The 27,475-nt window shown below is 41.0% G+C and overlaps 1 protein-coding gene across 1 annotated transcript in view; it reads left to right on the top strand.

The window, feature by feature from the left end:
* The window catches only part of lama4 (laminin, alpha 4), a 40,732-nt gene extending 13,457 nt beyond the window's left edge, over positions 1-27,275 (top strand). Inside the window, exons 11-40 of the mRNA XM_074616086.1 lie at positions 822-933; positions 2,100-2,264; positions 3,604-3,797; positions 7,131-7,247; positions 7,916-8,064; positions 8,603-8,744; positions 8,834-8,927; positions 9,016-9,132; positions 10,257-10,442; positions 10,652-10,791; positions 11,488-11,652; positions 13,973-14,118; positions 15,512-15,674; positions 15,990-16,123; positions 16,451-16,622; positions 17,835-17,966; positions 18,058-18,200; positions 18,892-19,021; positions 19,188-19,325; positions 19,534-19,667; positions 20,555-20,719; positions 20,920-21,073; positions 21,181-21,374; positions 22,415-22,604; positions 22,726-22,881; positions 23,348-23,507; positions 24,008-24,135; positions 24,223-24,316; positions 25,708-25,827; positions 25,904-27,275. Coding sequence (XP_074472187.1) covers positions 822-933; positions 2,100-2,264; positions 3,604-3,797; positions 7,131-7,247; positions 7,916-8,064; positions 8,603-8,744; positions 8,834-8,927; positions 9,016-9,132; positions 10,257-10,442; positions 10,652-10,791; positions 11,488-11,652; positions 13,973-14,118; positions 15,512-15,674; positions 15,990-16,123; positions 16,451-16,622; positions 17,835-17,966; positions 18,058-18,200; positions 18,892-19,021; positions 19,188-19,325; positions 19,534-19,667; positions 20,555-20,719; positions 20,920-21,073; positions 21,181-21,374; positions 22,415-22,604; positions 22,726-22,881; positions 23,348-23,507; positions 24,008-24,135; positions 24,223-24,316; positions 25,708-25,827; positions 25,904-26,049 — 4,380 coding nt within the window. The 3' untranslated portion in view covers positions 26,050-27,275. The remainder of the gene's footprint in view (positions 1-821; positions 934-2,099; positions 2,265-3,603; positions 3,798-7,130; positions 7,248-7,915; positions 8,065-8,602; positions 8,745-8,833; positions 8,928-9,015; positions 9,133-10,256; positions 10,443-10,651; positions 10,792-11,487; positions 11,653-13,972; positions 14,119-15,511; positions 15,675-15,989; positions 16,124-16,450; positions 16,623-17,834; positions 17,967-18,057; positions 18,201-18,891; positions 19,022-19,187; positions 19,326-19,533; positions 19,668-20,554; positions 20,720-20,919; positions 21,074-21,180; positions 21,375-22,414; positions 22,605-22,725; positions 22,882-23,347; positions 23,508-24,007; positions 24,136-24,222; positions 24,317-25,707; positions 25,828-25,903) is intronic.
* Positions 27,276-27,475: the final 200 nt, after the last annotated feature.

The following is a 27,475-nucleotide window of genomic DNA, read 5'->3' as shown; positions in this document are numbered from 1 at the left end:
TGTGTGGCCAAAATACAGACACACTCAGGCCCTTATGGACAAAAAATGTCCTCATTGAAACCCGTTAAAACCACAATGTTTTTCAGTGTTTTGCTCTGGCTTCAACCTTGTACTTGTACAATTTTCTACCAGATTGAGCCATTTTCTTATGTTGGCCCTTATTGGGCAAATACATGCTATTTTCCTGGTTTCCACCAAGGAGGGTGAAAAGAGGAGATGTCACAATACGTCATATCTTTGGGGTACAACACCTGCGCAGTAAAATCGGATCTGCACTCGCTGAAATTGAGCCAATAGCAACGCACGACCGCAGCTCCAATTACACTGCGCATGTGTCATACCCCAGAGCTCGTGAACGTGTCCCAGCCTCTTTCAATAGGCCTTGTTTTCCTACTATTGTTGCTGGTATTATGGAGCACTGCAGTGCATCAAAATCAATGGTGTTGCTAATCATTGACATACATTTTGACAAAAATCCCCCCTAGCATTTAATATACAAAAAAATAAGTTAAGTTTTGTGTTTTTTACCATAAAAACATTAGTATTAGGCAAAGGGTTAAAATTCTGAAAATGAATTAATATTTGGAAGTGATGATCAGAACTGGTGTTGATTAAAAAAATCTACACAGTGAAAGTGGAAAATAATATATAAGTATATTATATATATAGTATTTTATAGCAGGTTTGGTAGGGGACATTTTTGTCCTCTAAGGTATCAAGTGAGACACCTGAGAGTTCCAGCTTGGTCTTTAGAAGCAAGTGACTTCACCCGCTGATCGATGTTTTCATTGATTAGTTTCTGTGGTGTGTTTTTTTTCCAGGAGAGTGTGGTGAAAACTCTGGGGGACAAGCTGGATAACGACACACTGGAGACCTTCACCCTGGCTGAGCAGCTCAACACAAACCTCTCTGATCTCAACCTACGCATCGAAGGTATCAAACAGCTCTGGTCGAGTGCAAGTGCTACTCTTTTGTTCTTTCAGTGTCTCATGCGTTTCCTGCAGTCATGAAGTTGTCCTACTGGAGAGAATAGCTTTTGGGAGTTGATGTTGCAGGCAGTATACGGTAATTTTAAAACACATTAAAGCCCCTTTCCCACTGGACAAAAAACCCACTAACACCCACTAACAGCTGGCTTTTTTTCTTTCGTGGGAAAGGTAGCAATCAGCATTTATCCCTGGTACAAATGACTGCAGTAGTCACGGGTATTTAACGGCTCAGCTCCCATTGGCAGTGATAGAAATATTACACCCAGGTTGGTCGCACTAATTTTCGCCCATTTTCCAGCATGATGCTATGTGACGCACGTTGAAGTGGACATATAATAAATAAAATCAACAGGGATTTGATAATTTATTAACTTACAAGACATACAATTAATATGCTCTCCTCAAAGCCACCAGACTCAGCTAAATTTCGAAAAGGTTCAGTGAGAAATATTCTTCTAAATACTCCCAAAAGGCACTGCACAACAATAGTATTTTCTGCAGAGTATATGCATTGCCTCAAATCCACGCAGGCACATCAATGATGGGTAAAAACAAAAGTTAAACTCAATAAAAGCCAGCATGCAAGTGCCTTGACTGGTCTCGAAAAACACTTCATTCAAACTTGACAGAAACAAAATAAAACTCATCAAAAACATCTCTGTTAGTCTTTCCACTGTTCCAACAATCACCAACTCTGGTTTGGTTGAAATTTCACCGTGTTAAAGAAACAGTCTTTATATGCACTCCTCAAAGCCACCAGACTCCATTGACAAATACAGTAATTTTATATCGCTGATCATTGTTAAACACACTTCATTCAAACTCGACAGAAACAAAATTATATTATATATTCACTCTTTACTAACCCTGTTTTCGGTGCGTTCGTAACGTCAAACGTTACACACCAGAAGAAAAAAAAACCCAGAAAGGCTACTCAGCTACTCGCCTATTTTTAGAGGGTTTTCCCATGTTTAAAAAAACCTACATATATGCGCCAATTTCGGAGGTAAACAGGTATAAATATGCAGTGTCTCAGGAGTGCTGAATTAAAAAAGCAAACATTTGATTTTGGTTCCTAACTCAGTTGTGTCTTTTAATGTACGTGCACAGACATGATCCATGACTGGGAGCTGTACAGTGTTCACCAGGATGTGGATCCAGAGGAGGCCAGGCGGAACAGTGAACGGGCCCAGGGAATGTTGACCTGGATGAGGACGCTGGATCTGTCACCACGAGAGCCCACCGCCACCGACGAGTCGACTGAGGCCCATGACTGTGAGGAGATACACAGCACTACACAGGCAGAAACATGCTCTACTTACTGATTGTTTCTGGTTATGTAAACACATGGCACTCATGAAGTTGTACTCAGTGTGACTTTTCAGTAAGCTGTGTGCATGTGAACAGATTGGTGATGCTAGCAGGTTTGTGAGGCTGTACTTAGGCAGAGGTTTGTTTTAAATGCTAATATCAGGATGCTAACATGCTCATTATTCTCAACAAAAATGTTAACATACTGATGTTTTGCAGATTATATTTCTTAGTTTAGTGCATAGACTGTATATAAAGATGGACGACATGACAGCTCCCCAAAAGTGAAGCCAAAACATCTGGATCGCCCCACTGGTGGCTGGCTGCAGTATAGTCATAAACCCCGTCTTCTCCATGTTAGCGAATGACAAACTAAAAAGTCAAAGTACACGTCAAATAAATTTTTCCCAAAGCTGTTTTTTTGTCATTTTAGGTAGTTCTTATCACGCTGATGTATGTTCAAGTGTTCATTTCTCTGATCAGTGTGGTTTTAATTAGTTATTTTATGCTATAAAAAGGGGGTGTGACGTCATGGGGAGTCTCACTCGTTCTATCGCTCAACCTCTCACGTGCATGCGCGCACACTACACACTGCAGAAGAGTTAGTTTAGCTCTGAGAATATCTAGTGAATGTACAGTGGACGTTTGTGCAGAAATAAATGCTGCAGCTCCTCCAGACCAACAGAGGTTTTCCGTGTAGTTTCCTGCTGCTGAGTGAAGTGACGGGGCTCCGGAGCGAGTAACGTTATCGTCTCCGGCCAAAACTCCGGTATCTCCCCTGTTCCTTCTGACCGCGGTCGGGAGACTGAAGCAGGAAAACACAGTATCAGCATCAATTCATGGAGAGACCTTCGTCTGGTCAGCTAACATTACTGCCAAGTAGCTGAAATATAGAGTGATATTGTGCTTTTAGCTGACGTGTGTCGCCTCACTGTTTTGAGCGATGCTCGTTCATGTCTATGTAGAGCGAGCACAAGCGCGAGCAACAGGACGCTGACTTTCGTTGACTTAACGGCCAGGTGTCGCTGTTAACAAGCAATTTCTGATTCTTACATAGAGTCCCTTTAAGTAACCACGTCATTTTGTTACCTAAACACCACAGGAGCTTGCGCAGGCACGCTGATCGCTCGTGTTGCTGGACATTCGTAGGAAAACGCATGAAATGATTTCATACAAACCGTTGTATAAGATATGTTGCTGCTCTCGATGGCTTTGGCCAGAGTGTCGACAGTAGCAAGTCCTGAGTCACTCAAATGTGACACTAATGATAAGTAATTGCTCGTGTTTCTCATTGTGTTTCCAGTGCTGAGGCGTATCCGTCAGTTGGAGAAGAAGTTGATGAGCACGGACAGCCGCCTCCCACCTGTCAGGGAGATCCTGTCCCGCTTCTCCACCAAGCTGTCGGACGCTCGGGGCTTTCTCCAGAAAGCGGCCAGCACCGTCCAGGAGACGGAGAACCGGAACAAAGCCAGCATCCTCAAGTTCCAGAGGAATGAGGTGATTTCCCATGACCCCTCTGACAGACTCCTGCTGAGCACCACTCCCCTCTCTCATCTCTCCTCTAACACTCCCTTCTCTCTCTGTGTTTATCAGTGTGGATGGAAGCATTAGAAAACAGTGCTGTTAAAGAGCTCACAGCCTTTCCTCCTCTCCGCTGTGAGGGAGTGTACTGGAACTACAGTTCCTCCTCTAAGTGCTGTCTGCTTTATCTCCTCTCACAATGTTACAAACAATGTTGCTCAATCACACCGAGGTTCCTCCCTGGCCTTAAAAGACACAAGAAGGGCTGATCCTAAGCATGCACTGCACATGCAAAAAGCTGTGTGAGAGAGAGAGATGTGGTTGTTGTTTGCCAGGCATGTCAGGATTCTTTTACTGGTGGTATTTAAGTGCAGAGAACAGAAACACAAAACCATCTGTGGGAGCTTTGGACTGTTACATTAGGAGGAGGCCCACACAGGGGGGAGCAGTAATGCTGCAATACAAATAGTTTTTCCCATGATAATATCCAGAGCCTACACAGAGAAACATGACTGTATTTTCCCATGATACAGCCCACAGTCAACACACAGTATCATAACTGTACAGAGGAAATTCATTTTATCCCAATTCAATGAGAGAAAACCAAAACACTGTAGCATGTAGACTGCTAAACAAACATTATTCAGATTGACTGTAGACTGTAGATTATAGTCTATAAGAGTATACCCACCTTTAAAGGACTAATATGTAATATATTTACTGTAATAAATCATAATATGACCATTATATGTCATCACAGATTAAGGAAACATGCTAAATTGAAATACTGGGGTTGCGTCCGAAATTCGACACTAAAATGCTATTTACTGCTCAAGCAATATGTGAGATATTTTAGTATGTCTGAAACCTTAGTATTAAACCAATAGTACTCAAATTGCATACTATTTCTGGCGAAATATTGCAATGCTGGAAACTACGGTGGCATAAATATCCCACAATGCAATGCGGTAGTGATGACAACATCCATAACGGATGTTGACGTTGATGTTAAAGATTTCAGCTTGCTAGGCATAATATATATATTTTAAATTAATTCAGACTTTGATTCTCACAAACTGTCGTTTGGGTCACATGAGGTTGTCACGAGTTACCATGGTTATACGTCTCCAACCGGCAAGGAGGCTCTCAGGAAGCGACGACGTAAATTACTGCTCAGTGCATCCGAAAAGAAAAGATACTACTGTTTATTCACACAAAAAGTATGTAGAACGATTTCAGACGACGCCTGGCTTCTCCGACAACAACGCTACAGCCAGTATGTTCTCCTTTGAAATGTCCATTCCGGTCCAGAACATCTGTTTTTGTTTTGGCCGGTGGGATCCCGTCCACTGCCCATTTCAACACCCCGTTCTCACATATGAAACAAATTGGCACGCAAACACAGTCTATGCTACCTGGCAGATAGGACACACATTAAAACATCTAAATATCCAAACATATGCCATGGAACATGGTTGGCAATAATGTCAATATACACATGATTTGTAATAAATGGGTTAAAATATGCAAAAACACTAGTCTGGACCTCCCAGTCCTTGAGTTTCTATACTGTATTTTAATCTTGTTCCCTGGATTTGTTGATTTAAAACTCTGTAAAATCATACTTGGTTGGAATTTGGATTCAGGAAGTTGTGGTCCGGCCCTCGTCGTCGTGCCTCGGTCCACATTATGGGTCTGCCGTCCAGCAGAACAGCTGCTGCTGAGTTCTCTGTGTTTGTGTATTTTTGGTTGCACGTGTGTTATCAGGAGTGGGGATCTCCATGATCAGGGTCTCTGCTGTAAATCAATGCCATGAATGGTGCACTATCCAAACATGGAGCCTCTCCTAATCTGGGGGCTCTTCCTCGCCTCAGCACAGACCGGTCGACACCAGCTGCAGCCACACTGTGTGCACACTGCTGGGCTACCACAGCCAATCAAATGCTCTCATCATTGTGCCATACTCAGTCATGCAGTCAAATTAAAGGTGGGGTGTGGCTACTGTAAACCATTATCTCCAACAACCACATACCTCCTATCAGAAGAACCTGCTTATTAAACAGTATAGAAAGTTATATTATAAAAGCGCTATTAAGAATGACAAAAGAGCCTGAAGAGAAGTTCTTGTTTTCAGGAGTATACCCTGCACTGCACATACAGTGAAATTACTATGCTGCTATACAGTAGAGGCATTTCTGAAGTTATTTTAAAAGCTACGGAACATATATCTGGACAGTAATTCAGAATCATAGTTTTTTACCTTTATTGGATTGTTGACAGTAGAGAAAGAGAGGGATTTGACATGCAATAAAAGTCCCAGGCCAGAATCAAACCAGGGATGTTGCAGTTATATTGTAACCACCAGACCACCAGGACGCCCCAATATCACAGTTATCATATTACATCTTGGTAATTAAAAAGTAATACAAGCTAAAAATGTATCCCAAAATTCTGCAGAAAAAAAGTTAAGTTTAAAGGGCGAGTCCATCATTTTATCAATTTTTTTGTTGAGGTTTTTTATATCATTCTGTAGCTTCCCAGTGGTGTTTCTTATATATTCAAATCTAATCATTCACATTGTGGTCAAAGTACGTAATACCTCACAAGACATGGGAGTATGCGTACAACCCCACTTCAAAAAATCCAAACTAACCCTTTCAGTTATTTCCAAACTTTGACTCATAACCTTATCGATTAGCTGACTGTAATAACCTGCGTCACTGCTGTTTGCTGAGTTGGCGTTTCCATTGAAAACCCCTAAAAATAACGCAGATGGAGTCGACCTTTAAATCTGAAACTAGAAAAAAATGTTTTGAGAAAATCATAGGCCTAAGTGTGCTCGTTTTAGCTTAAAGAAAGACATTTCTGGCAATGCGTTTATTCGCTTTTCTGCCGAGTATCATGTCAAAACCACTCGCGTGTCCATGTGTTAAATACAGAGCTAGAGCCAGGAGGTAATTAGCTTAGCATAAAGACTGGAAGTATTGGGAGACAAAGCCAGGCTAGCTATTTCATATTGCGTACAGTCTTCATGCTAAGCTAAGCTAATCGCCTCCCAGCTCTAACTCCAAACGTAACACACAGACACAAGAGTGGTCGATCTTCTCATCTAACTCTCGACTAAATGACAAACTGTCCATTTACAGATAGTATTTCAGGGTGTCTTGGCGGCCTCGGCCCTAGAACGCTTAACATGTTATTGCAACGTGGAGATCCCTTTCTCATTTCATATCGATCTCTGCTGTATCCTAGTTCTGATGCTTGAATTGTGGCTAAATGTGATCATGTTTATGTCCGTGTGCTCCCCAGGCAAAGCAGGAGAGGCTTACAGAAGACCACGCTGCTGTCAACGACACACTGGAAGTAGCCAGAGGCTCCATCTCTGAAACAGAGAGGACTGTGGCTGAGGTGGATGCTATGGTGCAGGTGAGGTCTACGTGACTGTGAGGACCGAGTCAGGAGGAACAATAGTGGTGGTTTCATAAGCAGGGGTCAGGGGTGAGAATGGAGAAATGTCTGGGTCCCTGCTGTCCAACAACGCTCAGGTTTCCTTTATGGCTCACTGAATGAGGGAGTATGGATCATAATCTAATAGACTGTGATATGGGGCTGCAATATCTCAGGGCTTGCATTGAATTTATTCATGAAATGGATTGCTGAGACGCAGCCCTGTGTCGTATTCTTAAACTGGCCAATTTGATTTGGAAGCAATTTGTGGATTGCCAGAGATTGAATAAACTGTTTTCTCAAACAGCTCTCCCTTTTAGTCAAGTAGCTCTCTATTGAGTTACTTTGTGAATTACAATCAGCCTGAGGTAACAATGTTAGCTTGTGTGTGCATTTGTGTGTGCTCTTTCATACTTTGGACTTTGAGTAATCGCAAGGTAAAAAATCAATTTCTGAGGATGTAACTAAGAATAGCACATGTACAGACATTATAGGGGATTCTGAGACTGGGACATAAATGCAAAGTAGTGGAATGTCCTTGCAACTAGTAAATTAAATAATGTGTGTGTGTGTGTGTGTGTGTGTGTGTGTGTGTGTGTGTGTGTGTGTGTGTGTGTGTGTGTGTGTGTGTGTTTGCATCTGTATAGAACGTGACCCAGTACCACGCAGCGATCGATGGCGCCAGCCAAAAGCTGACGGAGAAGACGGAGCGTCTCTCGCTGGCTGACAGAGATCTGGTGCAGAGGGCGGATGAGCACGCCGACGAGCTGGACAGCCAGGCCAACCAACTGGAGGAGTGAGACAGCCTTCTGAATTAAACTTATTACTTTAGTTACAAAATAATCCGACCCACGAAAAGAGCAAAAGCAATAATGCATTAGTCCATCTCTCAAGACTTCTCTACCCTGTCTGTGGCACTGAAAAAAAAACAATACCTAGAGCGTCATAGTTTGAAGCGTAGGGCCACTGACCAAGCGTTGGTATTTGATGAGTTGGGAGTGAGAATGTGTTGGCTTGAAACTAGGTTGATGAGAGCAGTGGGACCAAACAAACAGTAAAGTTGTGTCCCAAAAACCAAAGCAATGAGCTGAAAGGTGCTAAAATGCTACGTAGAGAGGGATGGGGGAGTTGCATCATATTTCTCTGTGGGTTTGTCACTACGAGCAACCCCTTTCACATTACTCCTAGTCATTTGATCCATTGTTATTAAATAAAAATATTGATTAGTGCAGCTTTAATTTAATATGAATTCCATGAGCACTGGGACTTTTGATGCTATACAACATAGAAAAGCTCAAATTAGACTGCAACATCTATCATTCTGTCTCAACCAGGGATCTGAAAGAGAGCGACGCCAACGGCTTCGTGCAGAAAGCCATAAGTGCCGCCAACGTCTACAACAACATCGTGAAATACGTCGACGATGCCAATATCACCTCGCTCACCACCCGCAACTTATCCCAAAGAGCTGAAGACGTATGTTATATCACAGAAATACACAGCATGCATCGACTGTAACACCTGTCAACTGTCTGTATAACTTCATTATGTGTTCTGTGTTTTAGGCCATCGCTGGGATCAACATGCAGCTCGGGTACCTGGTGAAGCAGAGCAACAACGTTTTCAAGGAGTCTGTTTCATTGCATTCAGAACAAAATGGTATGGGGCCGTCACAGAATGAGACATCATTGTTAATGTGTCCACTATCCGATGTCCCTTTGACTTTTACCGTGTCTCCCTGTGACAGAGGTAGAAGCTGAGGTGATTGACAAGCTGAAATACATCGAGGAGACCAAAGAGACCATGGAGAAAAACACCAAAAAACTTGCAGAAATAGTGGAGGATATCAGTGGAATTCATACAGGTGAGACAATACTTGGTTGTTTAAAAGTACCAGTCTGACGTTTTGCTGTCAAACCCACAGATGGATGAGAAAATCAAATTTCATATTTGTTTGTTCAGTACAGAGCTAGCCAGAGCTTTCTAGCCATTTCCCTTGTCAACAGGTGTAGTTCCTGTCAAACTTATCTTTTAATATTTTAATTAAAGGGTTGTTTCACCCAAATTACTTAAAAACAAACATGATAGACAGATAGATTTGGTTTCATTTGCTCAGGTTTTAAGATATGCTATGTGCCTGGTTTTGATCATTTAGATGAACTGACCATTTTAAGCATTGGGTTTAAAGCTACAGTAGGTAACTTTAATAAAAAAAATAACTCTTTGTCATATTTGCTCAAACTGTCACTATAACCTGACAGTATTACATGACATACATTCAGTGAAAAAAAACTGTCAAACTAGGAAGCACTGTTACTGTAATGCCTATTTCTCTCCTCAAATGTTTTCAGAAACATCTTGTAGTGTGCTGTTTAGCTGAAAAATGAAAAGGTTTGGGACCCTGCAGCCATGTTGAAAACAGTCGAGTCAAAGCCAAGCGCCGGTCACCAGCCGGAGCAAACTTTCTTATTTTACAGCTAAACAGTTCAGGACTTCTTGGCTCTGTTTCGTTGTTTTTCTTCAGGCGCAAAATGCCATAGAGAGGTGAAGTCCTGCCCCTTCCGGGGTACTCCATGGGACCTTATTTCGGAAAGAAATGAGACTTTCTTGAATGGCAAAATTCTGTTTTAAATTGACAAACATCATACGTGTGATTCGTTGCGCAATTTAAACGGGATCCCAAAAATATTTGTCTCTCGCCGTCGACTTCCATTTATATATTTATTCCCATGGTGGTACACCGGAAGGGGAGGGACTTCGCCTCTCTATTAGGAGCGCAGGTTATCTGTCTCAGGTGCAAATGTCCGGTTATAGTGATAGTTTGAGCAAATATGACAGAAAGTTATTTTTTATTAAAATTACTGACTGTAGCTTTAATGAGAGCAGGCCACTTTTCCAACAGGCCCTTTTTCGCCATCAACTAAGTACTCTTGACTTTGACATACAGTATCAGAATTAGCTCTTTGTCGCCCTCTGCATCCATTCCAGACAGAACACCACAGCGACTGGAGTTTACCCTGGAGGTGGCGGAGGGGACTCTCAACCGCTCAGCAGAGGTCCTTGAAACCATCACCCCCATCAGCAGCAAGGTGGAGCAGTGGGCCAACAACATGAGGAACGACGAGTACTCTACAGACGCTTATGAACAGGCCGTCCTGTCTGCCGGGGAAGCAGGTATCAAAACTGCTGCAATGTTCACGACAACACCTACATATCTTATATTTTAAAGCTCCTCAGTGGGAAATCACCATTTTTAATACCATTTAACAGTAACTCCAGAACGTATAAACCCTGTTCATATTTCTTGGCTTTGTCCACTTTCGCTAGTTTCTTTGTATATTTTATCCTGTTTAAGTTCTTGTTTTGCTCTCTTTCAATGATAGTGGAGAACCTGAATGTTCTCGTTCCCAAGCTGCTGGACAAGCTGAAGGTGGTCGAGGAGAAGAAGCCCGTCAACAACGTGACCACCAACATCATGAGGATCAGAGAGCTTATAGCCCAAGCCAGGAGTGTGGCCAAGAAGGTTAGTTCATCATTTTGAACATGCTTACAATATGGTTGATTTAGGACTAGGGGGTGTAGTGCTATTTGTTATGTACCGGATGGCACCTATGACGTGTGCATGGTTCGGTTGTGGTTCATTTTGAAGGTTATGTAACCACTGTTCCTACGGTGGCAACTCTACATACATTAGTCAACTATAACTGATCACATGATCAAATGTGAGACAGACTTTATGAATAGTGTTCTCATGAATCATGTTGACAATATTACGTTGCAGTCAACTTAACATCTAGCGAAGTATTATGCGATACCATGGATGTAGTAGGTTGTAATTAGCATGCCATTAGGGAGGATGTTTGGGTGGATAGGTGGATCAGAGAAACACAGAACTTTCACTCAGGAGACCGATGTTCGTGTCCCGTGTGAAATCACATGTCAAAGTTGATTTATTTGTTACATACCTTCTGTACTTAAGTTACGGCACTTCCGATGTTATTTTAACCCAAACTGCCATCTTTTCCTAAACCTAACTAAGTAGTTTTATTTTGAAAAGACTGGAGCGGAAATTGACACGTGCATCACATATAGCTAGAGTAGGAAAAAGCACAAAAAATACATTGTATACATGTCCTACAGAGCGTCTATTTCACGAACTGCCGTGAGACTGTGTCGTCTCACCATGAGCTCTAAGTCATTCTGGTTTGTTTTGTTCCAGGTCCAAGTGTCCATGAAGTTCAACGGCCAGTCCTCGGTGGAGGTTCATCCTCACAGCAACCTGGAAGACCTGAAGACAGTGACGTCCATCAGCTTGTTCATAAGAGTGGACCCTGACAAGGATCCCATAGAGGACCGTTTCATCTTATACCTGGGAGACAGAAATGTGAGGAATGCAGGGAAAACTAATTTGGTTGATTTACCATTTTAGGGTAATCGGTTACTGTAAAACAAATGCCTACCAGGAGGAATGCTAAGTTGATACAGATGGGAGCCATTACATCAAGTAAAAGCACATGTGTGGAACAACTATGCATGCACATTTAGCTCACAACTCTAGGAAAAGTGTACGTCCTGGCCGTTCTTCCCCGTTGTATGTGTCGAATAGAAGCTAGTGAGCGAGGAGGTTTTAGGGTGGCCCAGATCTGCTGACGAAACTTGACAAACTTGCACCCAGAGGCCCGGGGCAGAGATGAAAGGCAGGGAGCAGCTTGTAGGACATGAATAGTTTGTTGTGATCGTGGAGGCAGGAATGGCTTTGAAAGCGCACAGTTGCCCTTTCAAAAGGTCTCCAAGAGACGCCTGTGACAATAGTGCATGTGTGTGTATGTGTGTGTGTTAGATCCACAATTTTATACTCCTGTTCAGGAAGTATTTAGTCCAGCTCTCCGATTAAAGGGTCCGGGTGTCGGGCTCTGTGTCGGTATTACACAATCAGTAATTTAGCTGAAAACTGTTTAAGCTGTTGGCGAGGAGACACGCCTAGCTTCTAACTGCCTACGTCCGGACGCCTGGCTGAATAACCCTGGAGCTAAGCACTGTTACCGGCCACGCCCGTTAACGGCAGCTCTCCTCTATAATCTGAGCACTTGGTACAGTGCTAGGATGAAATTAAGAAACTTGTACAGCAAGTCCAAAGAGTCTGTTTATATTAATTTTTGACTAGAGTAACCTTTAGGAACCAGGTAAGGTGTTAAAGGTCCCATATTGTGCTCATTTTCAGGTTCATACTTGTATTTTGTGTTTCTACTAGAACATGTTTACATGCTGTGATGTTAAAAAAAAACTTTATTTTCCTCATGCTGTCTGCCTTAATATACCTGTATTCACCCTCTGTCTGAAACGCTTCGTTTTAGTGCATTTCAACGGAATTGCAACGGAATTGCGTTGCTAGGAAACAGCTTGGGTCCATGTTTACTTCCTGTCAGCTGATGTCATTCACATCCACTGCAACAGGAAATAAACTGGGACACATTTAGAATGTTTATGTTTAAAACCGTGTAATGGTCTAAATATTGTACATTTGTGACATCACAAATGGACAGAAATCCTAACGGCTTGTTTCCAGCGCACAATTTCTGAATATGGGCTGTGTGTATTTCTCCGTATATTGAGCATTTTGATAGTTTAACAGTATTTATAAAGCACTTAAACCTGCTTTATAATATAAAAGACATGAAAATCTCACTTTTTACAATATGGGACCTTTAAGCACACTATACACTAAAGACCACAATTCTTAAGAAGTGACACAAAGCCAATGTCCACAATTTTATCTGCTTAAATTCAGATAATGAATTTATTGTATAATTAGGCAGGGCAAAGCATACAGCTCAGATGTAATTCAAACATGATTAATTATAATGAATTGGATATACTTGGTTATCGATTAAGAATATAATTTTTGTAAGATTTTAGAAACCTGATTCAGTCCTTTTTGTTGGGGAAGAGAGAGGGAAATTGTTGCATGGACGTTGCAATCCTTCCTTAACTGCCAAACTGAGCAATCCGTAGGAAACTTGTGATCTCTATCCAAAATCCACAAAAAAGTCCTTTAATGATCCTCAGTCCATAATGACAGCGCGAGCAAAAGAACTTTGAATCCAAATTGTAATGTGCATATATATCCCAGTTATTACAGTTACATAATCACTCATACATAATGCAACATTATCTCTTTTTGTTATATTTATTGTGGTTACATACTAGGTGTGCGTGTATTTGTTATCACCGATCCAAGTAGGAAATCCCCTAAGACTCCCTGTTATTCACTTGCGTAGGGTCCGTGCAGTCGAGGGGTCTCAACCTTACTTGACATGTGCCTTCAAAGTTGGAGTTCATTTACATAAATACCGTTACCCCCCCGCCCACCAGGGCACAGAAACAGTGCAGCTAGCCAACGTGAGGCCTCTCTGTTCTCTTTACTTCACCATGGTGATTTCACCGCCACTGTAATCTATGCAGCGGTGTTTGTCTTCGGCTTTTCAGCGTTGAATAATAGCCTCAGCGTGAGCACTGTAGGTAGTCTCAAATGAAGGATGTTTGTGTTTTTCAAGCCACTATATATTTCAAGGTTAAATAACATGACGTATTATCATTTCCCTGTTGGAAACTTCTGACAAAAACAAGTGGCGTGATGGGAAAATGAACAGGGAATGAACTCACCATGAGGGTTTGTTTTTTTCTGCTGTTGTTTTTCTTCACAGGGTAGGAAAGACTACATGGGACTGGCTATCAAGAATGACAACCTGGTGTACGTTTACAACCTCGGGGGTGAAGACGTTGAGATCCCGTTGGGTTCAAAGCCTGTCAGCCAATGGCCCGCGGTCTTCAACTACATCAAAGTAGAGAGGTAATGAACTTTAGATGTAATCTGTGGGCTTTATACAAGAATCACTCGCACAAACAGATTCGCCCAAGTAACATACAAGTGATTGGTAACACTTTATAACCACCATCATTTATAAATTGTAAATTGATAGTTGATTATACTTAGTTGATTATTATTTTACCCCCGCGACAACGCAGTCAGGGGTATGTAGCGCTCCGTGTGTCCGTCCGTCCGTCCTCGTTTCCGGAGCAGAACTCGGAAACTATTTAACTTAGGAACTTCAAATTTGGTATGATGGTTGACAGTGTGGTCTAGTTGTGCCTTTTGGGGGTTAGAAGTCCAGGGTGCCCAAAATGATTGATAATAACAAGCTAGATTGTGCTCAATAGACTAATTCCATTAGTTCCAAAAGGGCAAAACCTTTGACCCTACTTTAGTAGGGATCGAGTGGTGAGCGGGGGTATGTGAGCCATGCTCACTTTTGCCTTGTTTTACTATTAACAATGTCATGATATTTAATAATGTTTACTAATTATTAGTAATGCTATAATTTCTGTAATTTTATCATTATTTTGTGTAATATGAAATAATTAGTTTATAAATTCTATATTGTATCATAGCTGATAAGAGACGGTAACAATTACATTCTGATTACATTAATAAGGTATTTCTTATCAGTTTATTGTTGCACACATTATAACATTTTATAAACTATATTAAGTATTTGTTAATGATTACCAAATGATTTGTAAACCTTTGAGACATTTATTTGTAAAACATCTATAAACATTACACAGATAGATAGATGGACCAGAAACCAATTATTAAACATTGACAAAATATTAACTCTCTAGCTAAATCATGTTTATAGATGCTTTACAAAGTATTTATTAACCATTTAACAAGATATTATAATCATGCGTTGCAACTTTATATTAGCATCCAAATAATGTTTATAGACGGTTTACAAACCAGTTATTAACCATTAATGAAGTGTTACAAATACCTATCTATGTAATGTGTATAGATGGTTTACAAACAATTTCTTTAAGGTTTACAAATAATATCTTAATAATTAAGAAATACTTATATACATAGTCTATAAACTGTTATAATGTGTGCAACAGTAAACTGTTAAAATAACATAATTTATAGCATTACTAATAACTAGTAAACATTACTGATTATCATTTTGTTGTTTGTTAAAAGTAAAATAACTATTAATAAACTGTTTACCAAGTGATTTAATAGAACTTGTCACATGAACAAATGTTCTTGAACAATTATGATTTGAATGAATTTGGAATGTCAATATGTTCAATCAACTAAATGAAAGATATAAAATAAAACTTGAAGGTCATCCTGTGGAGTGTGAGACTGATTACTCGTGCTCCTTTGTGCTCGTTGCTTGCAGGTTGGGCAGACATGGAAAAGTCTTCCTGACCATCCCCAGCCAGAGCTCCACAGACGAGCAGAAGTTCATCCAGAAAGGCGAAGCTCCAGGCACTGACTCGCTGTTTGACATCGACCCCAAGGATATAGTGTTCTTTGTTGGTGGCGTCCCACCAGATGTCAGGGTAATGCCTCTCACAAACATTCCTTGCAGGGCGGGTCTATTATTATAAAAAAAAATTTAGGTTTTTATATCATTCTGTAGCTTCCCAGTGGTGTTCCTTAAGTACACATGTTTTAGTGTCAAAATGCTATTTTCCCATGTACCTGAAGTAGGTTTCTGCACGCTGCTGCAGTATACATTCTTATAGTCAGTGAATTAACATTAACATTGACCCGCCCTTTAATACAAATAAATCCTTTTTTAATCCTCTGGTTTTTCCTAAATGATGACGTGGTTTTTTTTTTGTTTGTTTGTATTTTTGTTTTTAATGAACCAGCTTCCACCTCCGCTGAGTCTTGCTCCTTTTGTCGGCTGCATCGAGTTGGGTTCGCTGAACAACGACGTCATCAGTCTATACAATTTCAAAGAGACTCACAAAATGGATGAAGCCACATCAACACCGTGCTCCAGGTACAGTACACCCCCCCTCATCCCAACCAGCCACTCACTGGGCTTTGTGTATATATATATATATATATATATATATATACTGTATATACAGAAGCTTTTAAAAGTTCTTGATTTTTCTTGATAGTTGATACTGTACTTTAGAGGTACAAATAGGAGTTGCCCATTTTTTTTTCCATTTGATTATCCAGCCTTCTCATTTGATACTTTTTCTTGTGTTGAATTATAAGGGATGTACCTGAACGAGATGTTGAAACATTCTGCATTTTGAATTCATCGCATAAATTGCTTAAGAAATGTATAACATAAGATTTCTCCTTCTGCTCTCAGGTACAAGTTGGCATTTTCCCAGAGTCGTATTGCCAGCTACCTGTTTGATGGAACGGGCTACGCGCTCATCAATAATATTGAGAGGAGGGGCAAATTTAATGTTGTCACAAGATTTGATATTTCAGTGCGAACTGTTGACAACAACGGTGTCCTTTTCCTCATGGTTAATGGGGTAAGTCTAAATACTCTTTAAATCTTTAACCTCACACAAAAATACTTTTTTCTTTTCTTTTTGTAACTTAATTTTTCTTTTGTTTTCATCAACAACAGTAGACTACAATATATACATTTTCATGCAATTACTTTATTTTCCTTTTTCAGCTGTACAGGGTATAGGATTTGTACTAGGGCTGTCAAAGTCAACGCCACTAATTTCTTTAAGGCATTAACACAACCGGCGTTTTTTTAGGTTGTAGCGGGCTCAGTTTTAAAGTGAGAGTGAAGATACGGGTATCATATGAAACTAGAAAACCAAAGGTTGTCGGGAAGGAGGTTAAATAACGCTCCAATCTTACTCTAAATTTTGGCGAGGAAAAACTGGGGTCCCTTGACCCACAAGTCTCCCCTTTACAGACATGCCCACTTTATGATAATCACATGCAGTTTGGGGCAAGTCATAGTCAAGTCAGCACACTGACACACTGACAGCTGTTGTTGCCTGTTGGGCTGCAGTTTGCCATGTTATGATTTCAGCATATTGTTTTATGCTAAATGCAGTACCTGTGAGGGTTTCTGGACAATATCTGTCATTGTTTTGTGTTGTTAATTGATTTCCAATAATAAATATATACATGCATTTGCATAAAGCAGCATATTTGCCCACTCCCATGTTGATAGGAGTGTTAAATACTTGACAAATCTCCCTTTAAGGTACATTTTGAACAGATAAAAAATGTGTGATTGATCCAGTTAAATTAATTAATTTGATATTTTAATCGATTGACAGCCCTGATAAAAATAATAATAGTAATTGTCCACGTCAAGTTATGGTATGTGATGTGTGTACAGAGAGAATATAAAAGAGTTAGGCAGGAGGGCTTTGCATTACTGGGTAGTAAACGTCCGAAAGAGTTTTTCACACTGAAAAATAATCAAAAGTCTAAAATTATTTTTTACCATATCCAGATAAACTCACCATCTGGTAAATATATCAGTGTCAGTGTGACCCCTTATTTGACCCCAGGCCTGAGAGGCTGGGTATCAGTGGAACATTTCCACATATACTGTACATTAAATATACAGTACATCTCATCATGTGATATCACATTTTCTTCTTTCTAGACTAAATTAATAGAGCATAGAAGCATACTGAGTTGTCATTGTTCAATGTATAGCTGAAATGTCATAGGCAAATCCTAATGCATTTTAACTTCCTTCTTTTCAGGCTAATTTCTTCCTTTTAGAGATAAAGAATGGCTTCCTGCGGCTAATGTACGACTTTGGCTTCAGCAAAGGGCCACAACTTATGGAGGATAAGTTACCAAAGCTGCAAATAAATGATGCACGATATCATGAGGTAGATTTTTCATTCAGCTGGGTATAGACAATTTCAACTTGTGAATGAGTTGTGTGTTGCTGTAACTGTCGTGTTGGGCCGTTTTGCACAGGTGACAGTGATCTACCATCAGTCAAAGAAGGTTATCCTCCTGGTGGACAAGAGCCATGTTAAATCTTTGGAGAATCCGAAAACCACACTGCCTTTCTCAGATATCTACATAGGTGGGGCTCCCTCCAGCATTCTCCAATCCATGTGAGTAAAATATACTTGCTACCAAACATATTACAACACAACAGTGGTCTGTTTTCCAGGAACTGCATTTACAGTAGGCTATGTTTCTCACTCAAACACTCAAGATGAACTGCGTCACCCTTTGGAAGCCCCAAAGTGACAGCTTAGAGCAACGTATTTCATTTTAGAAAGGACTTCTCCGGATGAGACACTCGCTCACTGCCGTTGAAGCTGCTGAAACAAGCTGTAGGCTGTTGGCATGAACTTATAAAATTGCTATAGCGAATGTGTTAGCAAACAGTTGTCATTTATCAAGCAGACATAGAGCAACATTAGCATTCATGTCTCAGGCTAGCGGCAGCCTCCGGGTCTGAGAAATGAAGCCAACACAGAAGTGCCAAAAAACTGCAGTTCCTCAAATGGCCACTTGAGGCTGGTGAGTCTCCCCCCCCCCCCCATGTTAAGATGCCCAACTTTACAGTAGAAATAAACATATTTACAGCCTGGAAATTCATGAAAAATGAACAACAAATGAAGGTCAGCTTGCCGAGTACCTATCGATGTAGTAGATGAATCGCTACACCCCTACTAAATATGGTTAACCACTTTGCAATTTGGCAGCATAAGAAAAATGTCTTTTATATAGATACCTTGTGTCTAGTGCAGCTCAGAATTTCCCGATAAGATGGTGACAGTATGTGTATCACCACAGGCCTGAGCTGGCTGCTGTCGTAGGCTTGAAAGGCTGCGTGAAAGGTTTCCAGTTCCAGAAAAAGGACTTCAATCTGTTGGAGGAGCCTGGCACCATCGGCATCAGCAGCGGCTGCCCTGAGGAATCCTTTGTAAGTGCTCCCTGTATATTTCCCTCTCTAGAACCAATGCCAAATATGGATGAAGAGTGTCTCACAGTCAGACAGATATATTCCCATTGGGGGATTCGTGAAGCGTAAACTGAGCGGAGAGTGAAAGGTAATAGGTGATGAAAGTGAGATGTGTTTTTATTGACAGATGTCCCGTAAAGCTTATTTCACTGGAGAGAGCTACCTGGGATCCACAGCAAAGATTTCACCCTTCGACAACTTCGAGGGAGGACTCAACTTTAGAACGCTGCAGCCCGGCGGACTCCTGTTCTATCTGAGTGACGAGGTATACACACTAATCTCTTTACTAATACTCATGGAAAAAAGTCACATTTTAGAAAGTTATATGATGCAAAATGTCAAATTATTGTTTTGGAAAAGGAGTTTTTAAGTGCAGTTTCAAGTATCATTAATCAAAAATGTACCTTGTTTTTGTAATCAGGTGTAATTGTTCTGCTATGTAACATCTATGACCTTATTTTCTCCCACTTCAGTCTGATGAGTTCAGCATCTCTGTGGAGAACGGAGCCGTGGTGCTGAACTGCAGAGGCACGCGAGTTAAATCACACAAGAAACAATACAATGACGGAAGGACACACTTCTTAGTGGCCTCGATAAACAGTCAGAAGTAAGTGTTCAGCTTCGCAGCTGCGGCGTCCTGCCAACAGCTGTCTTTAGTGCATGACTGTGTTGGGTTTTGAGTTTAGCCATCTCTGCATCCTGTTTCCTCTCAACCGAATGACGTTAGACTTAAATTTAGACACACGGAGAGAACAAAACTCCTCTTAGAAGGAGCAGTTCTACCATCTGCATCATTTAAGTTGCAGGATTATTCGATTGTTTAACCCATATGAGTCTCCTGAAGAATTGTATTTGGTTGTAGAAAGTTTCAGTTTGGTCTATTGGCATGTAATAAAAATGCAGACTATGTGTTGCTTTCAGCTCCTTCATTCTCACTGCCCCAGAGTAGGATTGGCTTAAGAGACGTGGTGTGTCTTTTTTTTTATCTACTTCTAGGAGGCACCAAAGTCACACATTTTAAAATTCCACACACAGGTTGCTTTAAGATCAGGCATTTTAATTTTAATGAGTCTGGAAGCCGACAGCAGAGCCTAACTTTACTTTGAATGTTATTAAAAAGAGAAATGCTCTTCCCCCCTTATTCTGAAATGGTCCTAAATCGATACTAGAGTACGTCCTTGTATTATGAATGAAGCGGCACAGTTGAAGCGGCGCTGTGTGTGTGTTTGACCAATCAGTGACAGTAATCCCTGCAAACTCCATCTTGAAAGTTACGGTACTTTCAGAAAATACTACCCCCCAACCAGGGCTTTTTTGGGGGGCTAAAAAGACCCCGGAAAATGTCCCCGGAACTTAATTTAGACCCTGGTCCCTGCGATGGAAACGCAATGAGTTCCTCAAAAGTTTCTTAGTTCCAGGGGAAGGTTCCTGCGGTGGAAACGGGGCTAAAGAAAGTGTCATTTAATGAGTGACTGGTTGAACTGTTCACCTTAGGTACTCACTGTTGGTGGACGACAAAGACAAGCAGGAGAAGAAACGTCCGTCATCTGCCACAAGGTCCTCATCAGATTCGTCTGTAAAGACATTCTACTACGGAGGGTCTCCGAGCAGCAGCTTCAAGAACTTCACAGGCTGCATCAGCTACGCCTACATCAACAGGTAAAACACCACTGAACAGTCACTACAGCCTAGAGGAAGAGGGGATGCTATTTATCCTGCAGGTTATACTAGTCCAAATGGTCCCCGTCATATCTCTGCAGACTGCAACACTTCTGGAGAGTGTGTTCAGAGCGTCTCTGCAGCATGTTTAGCATTCCTGCACTCCCTCACTGTCACTCCTTCTACCTGTATTCCTGTAGACAGGACCGGGACATCGAGCCCGAGGACTTCCAGCGATACACAGAGAAGGTCCAGACGTCCCTGCAGGACTGTCCAGTCCAGCGCCCCCCTGCTGCTCTGCTGTCAAGGCACCGAGAACACACTTCTAGAGCCAAACAGAACCAATCACAGAAGGTAAAACAAATAGAGTGCTGGAACACATCTACTGTATCTCTTTTTCATTTGGTTGCAATGATCTGCGTCATCCTAACATTCAATAAACGCTGTAATAAATCCTGCAGGGTAGCAGGGAGAAGCCCAGCCTCCCTTTGGGCCTGATGGAAGTGAGGAGTGATGACCAGGAGCCATCAGAGCCCAACATCGAGCCCTGCTACCTCTCCTCGAGTCCCAGAGCAACCCGCCAAGCCTTCCACTACGGCGGCATCGCCAACAGCAGGCAGCACTACACAGACCTGCCAGACTCCCTCTCTGAGAGGTATGTCCAACCAAGGCTGTAGTCGAAACCTCATCCTATACTAGCACGACGTACTGATTCGTCCAAAATGTAGCACCTATTATGCAGTATGCAAACAAAAGTATCAAAGTTGTTGATAATACTGCAGTAGTGTTATAAGTTTGCTTTTTTGTCCAGTGCTTTAAAGCTGCAGTAGGCAGTATATTTTTGGCATCATTGGGCAAAATTTCCATAATAACCTTTCAGCATATTGTAATTCAAGTATTCTGAGAGAAAACTAGACTTCTGCACCTCCTCATGGCTCTGTTTTCAGGCTTTAGAAAATCTAGCTCGTGACAGAAGACTTTGGCCAATCACAGGTCATTTCAGAAAGAGAGTGTTCCTATTGGCTGTGCTCCGGCTGGTGGGTGGTGATTGGTATTTCCTCAACAGATCTCAACATGGCTGCCGGGTCACAAACTTTGTCATTTTACAGCTAAACAGTACACTACAAGATGATTCTGAAAACATTAGAGGAGAGAAATAGGTGTTACAGTAACAGAATATTGATTCATATTTGATCAGCGCTGCCTAGTTTGACCGTTTGATCGGAGTTTGCGAGTGATTGATAGCCGGCTCAGAGACGGCAAGACTCCAGATCAGCTCTGATTGGTTGTTTTCCTCCGGTCTGTGAAATCTTGCAGATGCCATTAGGAATTCCGGCAGACACAGAGACACATGATTTTTTTCAGATTTCAGATTTTTTTTTTAATCATATTTGCTCCAATTCTACCTACTGCAGCTTTAAGAGCTGGTTTAAAGGCTAAAGCCTGGCCTAGCATACTGCAAAATAAATCACTTTAACTGTTTAATACTACATACTACTGAGGAACGCAGTATGTACTGTATACTGCATACTGTGTTCCTCAGTAGTATGTAGTAGACAGCTTCAAATACAGCCCGAGAACTCTTTACAAGCAACCTCAAGGTCAAGTGCATTCGTGTGCTCACTCTGCACTCCTTCAAGGGTTTCTTCTTTGTGTCTTCTGCACGCATGACTTAATGCACCTTCCACCTCCCAGGTCCCACTTCTCCCTGTCCCTGAAGACCCACTCATCCTTCGGCCTCATCTTTTATGTATCTGATGTCCAAGAGGACAACTTCATGGCTCTCTTCCTGGCCCACGGGAAGCTCGTATACACGTTCAACGTGGCAGACCAAAGGGTCAAAATCAAGAGCGAGGAGAAATACAACGACGGCGCATGGCACAATGTAAGCTCGTGAACTTATTCCACCTGTCAATACTGTACAGTACGTATGCATGGGTGGATGCATGTTTAGTTATGTGTCAACAGTTTCTACAGTGACGACCTCCTCTCTTCTCCCGCTGCAGGTTGTTTTTATCCGTGATGGCAGTATGGGCCGGTTAATAATTGATGGGCTCACGGTGCTGGAAGACAGAGCTCCGGGAAGCAACGTCTCCTGGCATGTCAGCAGTCCGCTCTATGTCGGAGGAGTTCCTCCAGAGAGAGCCCAGAAGAATATTCAGGTATGTGGAAGAGATTTAACAATAAAAACATACGCAACATGGGTCATTTGAAACACATGAATATTCCATCAAGGTCTGTAAGTGCTGAATAAAAATAGTAACAAATCTCTGTAGTTCATGAGCCTTTGGTGTATTCCAGTATGGTCATACCAGCAGACATCCTGCTCTGCTCAGCTGAGTTCCCACAGACGGCAGGAAACCACCATTGTGACCTTCTCCCCCTTTAGAACTCAACAGGAGGGCATCCTCATTTTTTAAAGGAGCAATATGTAGCACTGACAGCAAGCGTTTAAAATGGGTAACAGTCATCTAAATTTAAAACATCCTCTGGTGCGACTGATTCCAGTTAGCTCACGTTTTCGCAATTTGCGAAAACCTTGTAATTATAAACCCTTGTAATTTTTAAGAATAGCCCCATAATGTTGATGTAACCTTCTGATATGCGTCTCCATGTGTGTCCCTTTAGAGAAACTCTGCATACAGCTTTACCGGCTGTTTGAAGAACCTCCAGCTCGATGGGCAGTGGCTGTCCTCCGTGGCAGAGACTTATGGGGTCACTCCATGCTTTGAGGGACTCTCTGAGGCGGGAACATACTTCTCAGAGGACGGAGGATATGTCGTGCTGGGTACATTTACACTACTAGTTTTTGGAATGGAAAATTCTACATTTTGTATGAATGCACAGTGTTGATTTTGTGCACTCCTTTTTCCCAAATGTAACACCAGTTACAGTACATTAGGCAGGAGCTACAACTGTTTGCAGACTGAACATCTGTTATATTACATGGCTCATTAGATTTAGAGGAGATTAACTCACTAGTCCCTCTGGTCTTCCACCATCCCGTGTGCATAGAGAGAGTTTGGTTGGGTGGAGGGAATGTGATACCCTCGGTGCAACTGGGGTGAAATTGTGTCTCTGCTGAGAGGGGGGAGAGTAGAGGATGGGGGGGGAAGGTGGAGGCCCCGAGGAACTTGGAGCTGCAGCTGTTGAACGAGTGGAGTAATTTCACACGTGCACGCACCACAGAGAAAACATGGCTGATTAATGTGGCGAAAAGGTGAGGCCCAGAGTGGATACAGTACAGAACTCCCTTCATCTTGCTCTCTCTCTGCTTCTCTCCCTCAGATGAAACATTTGACCTGGGGCTGAGGTTTGAGCTGGTGATGGAGGTGCGCCCCCGTGTGGCGTCTGGAGTACTACTGCATGTGCGCTCAGCAGAGGGCTATTTCACCATGTACACTCATCAAGGGGCGGTAAGTCTTTGGCTCAGTCATCCAGAAAACTAAACACATTTTTATTCTGTTCAAAAGTACGGATACAGTGTTGGTGTGTGTTTCCAGGTGGTGGTTCTGGTGAACGATGGGTCTCATGAGTTCTTCACAAAGGTGTCGCCCAGACAGGGTCTGTGTGCCGGCAACTGGCACAGAATCACTGGTGAGAATTCACATGAAAATATTAAATTCAGTTTGGTTGTTTTCACACTGCCATCAAACATAAATTGATATTTCTGTTTTAATTAGCTTCTTTATGTATTTATCTTTGTATTAATTCCCTTATTTGTTTACTCTGTTTAATTTTCCCTTTTTATCTATTTATGTATTTATTTTTACAAATTTTTAAATGTATTTATTTATTTTTGCATTTATTTATTTGTATTTATTTTTGCATGTATTTTGTATTTATTTTATATTTATTTTTAAATGTTTATTTATTTATGCACGATTTTCCCTTTGCATTTTCACCCCTTATGTAGTAAATAGCAGTGGCGGACTAGGAACATTTACTTATATACTGTCGTTAAGTACAGATTTGAGGTACTTGTACTTATTTTAGATACTTAATTGTCATTAATTTACTTCATTGAAATTATTCAAATTAAGTTTTTTTTCAAACAAAACATACTGTATGATCAATTTAGAAAATATGATCTATGTGATTATATACAATATACTGTTGGGTATAAATTGGATACTATGGTATACATATTAAAATGAGCTTCACCTCCACCAGCTACAATATTAAGGTGGTACTTTAGTACTTCCATAGAATTTGTCAATTTGCGAGAGGCAGATAAAAAAAAAGTTAACCATGAAGAATGTCTTGATGTTTAGACCTTGATATAGGTCAAGCTCCAGAAAGATCCTACACTTCCCCCAATGCAACTCAGTCGTGCCTTTTTGACATGAAACTAGGCATTCCAATAAAGCTTAATGCCTGTGTTTTTCAGAATCCCTGCTCACAGTTTGAAACACAGGTTTTCTGTTATAAATCTCAGTAGCAGTCTCCAAGTCAAAGTGAAGATGACATTGATGATGTCATAGTGATGTCATCAGAGTTTTTAAAGCTCCCTCCAGCAGCCGTAGAAGAAATTATACAGCTGTTTTCAGAGGCTGTAGCACTAACAATGAGCTTTTTCTTTGAGGAAATGATCCTTATGTGTAATATAGGTGGAGTGTTCTTTAAAATTCTGCTTACATGTTAATTCATTCAAATATTTATAATCCTGTTACTGGAAGGAAATATTGTGCATAGATAGTGAGTGCTTTTACTTTTTGCACTTAAGTATACACTTTTGCACTTCTACTGAAGTCAGCTTTCAAATATAAAACTTTTACTTGTAACAGAGTATTTTTACAGTGTGGTATTGCTACTTTTCTTAAGTAAAGTATCTGAACACTTTTTCCACCACTGGGATAAAGAGATATAAATAATAAAAGACCCACAATAGTAAGCCACAGGGCTTTGGTTTCATTCTTTACAGCTTGATTATTGATTCTGTAGAGTGTTTTGGCTAAAGTGATGCATTCTATCCTTCTTGGTCTTAGTGATCCGGGACGCCAATGTGGTCCAGCTGGATGTGGACTCTGAGGTCAACCATGTGGTGGGACCTCTGAACCCCAGCTCCACAGACATCAAGAAGCCAGTGTTCATTGGTGGAGCTCCAGGTGAACACCTTTCTGATTGTCTCCCGTTATCCTATACTAACATGACACCCTTCTAATGCACTCTTCCACCTCTCAGATCTTTTCCTCCCAGAGGGCATCGCCACCAGGAAGGCCTACGTGGGCTGCATGAGGAACCTGACCATCAATAACAGCCGAGTGAGCTTCAGCAAAGCTGTTCTGGTCAGCGGAGCGGTCAGCGTTGGAACCTGTCCAGCAGCGTAACACTTCTGTCCACGCCGTCACTATCCCCAATACAGCACTGACCAAACACATTAAAAACATCTCTTTCTCTCCAACATAACCATTAAGAGAACTGTTCTCACTGTTCTTTTCACTCTGTCAGATGTTTGTCCTTGTTTCTTTCTTTTACTGTAATTTGTCATTTATTTTATTATTGTTTTACATGAAAATGTCTCAATACGACCAAATCGCCCGCCCAGATTTAAAAATAACCAGAAAAGAAACCCATGATTTATAGGAGAAAGATTTCAGGTTCAGTCTATCCATGATTTAGACTTTTTACAGTGCATAATATGAAAGACACATTTGATGTTAAAACCCTCTGAGACCCACAATAGACCTGTTTTAGTCTTTTTTAAGGGGGTACAGGGGGTCTTTAGGGGGAGGTAGCAGGTCAACAGTAGATGTCACATAGAAGTGGTGTACATCATCTGAAAGCTGGGAACCTGGAGATTAATTTGAGATGCAGCTCAGCACTGTGTGTCAAGTTGCTCTAGTCATAAATCAGAAATAAAAAATAAATAATTAGTTAAATTAAATTGTGAAAGTGTATAAGATCTTAGAACATTATGATATGATATGATGGTCATCGCCATGCTATATTATGTCTCATACATTTTTGCAAACATTTTTGGGCTTGATACCATTTGTTACACAGATTTGGTGCTAAATTTAACCATTTTTTTACCACTTGAGAATTGATAAAAATGATCAATAATGCCTCCACAATACCACATTAAGACACCAAGACCTTGAGGAACACCATAGGAAAAGCCATGCTGTGATCTGGTATCAAAAACCTTTGACATTTGGAGATGCAGAAATATTCAATTATTAAAATTTTTAGAATAAGCGAAAATAACACATTTATACTGCATTAAAAAACTGCATGATTTTTGCCCCAAACTGCATGTGATTATTATAAAGTGGGCATGTCTGTAAAGGGGAGTACCCATAGAACCCATTTTCATTCACATCTGGAGGTCAGAGGTCAAGGGACCCCTTTGAAAATGGCCGTGCCAGTTTTTCCTGAACCTGCTACAGCCTCTGAAAGACAGTAAAGTCGGGTCTCAGAGGGTTAATGCATTTCATGTTCCACCATCCACTTTATAATCACAATGGCACATTTTTTTTTGTACAAGCTCATGTTCAAAACTTTTCCTTTTGTACTGTTTTATTTGTGATGAATAAAACACATTTTACACCCATGTAAGCCTTTTTCTTGTTAATCTTCAGGTTATTAACTAATATATCACTTTTATCTGTGAATTGTGCTGACAAAGAAAGCTATCAGAGGTTTCATTGTTGAATTGGAATGTTTGTTTGATTTTTGTTGCATCACTGACACCTAAATAGAGCTGCTAGACTAGCCATCAACAATCATAAAGCGCTATATTAACAGGATGGA

This window comes from Sebastes fasciatus, chromosome 18 (genome assembly GCF_043250625.1).
Source record: "Sebastes fasciatus isolate fSebFas1 chromosome 18, fSebFas1.pri, whole genome shotgun sequence".
Lineage (NCBI taxonomy): Eukaryota > Metazoa > Chordata > Actinopteri > Perciformes > Sebastidae > Sebastes > Sebastes fasciatus.
The sequence above is the reverse complement of the archived record's forward strand: the minus strand, read 5'-3'. Positions and strand labels throughout refer to the sequence as shown.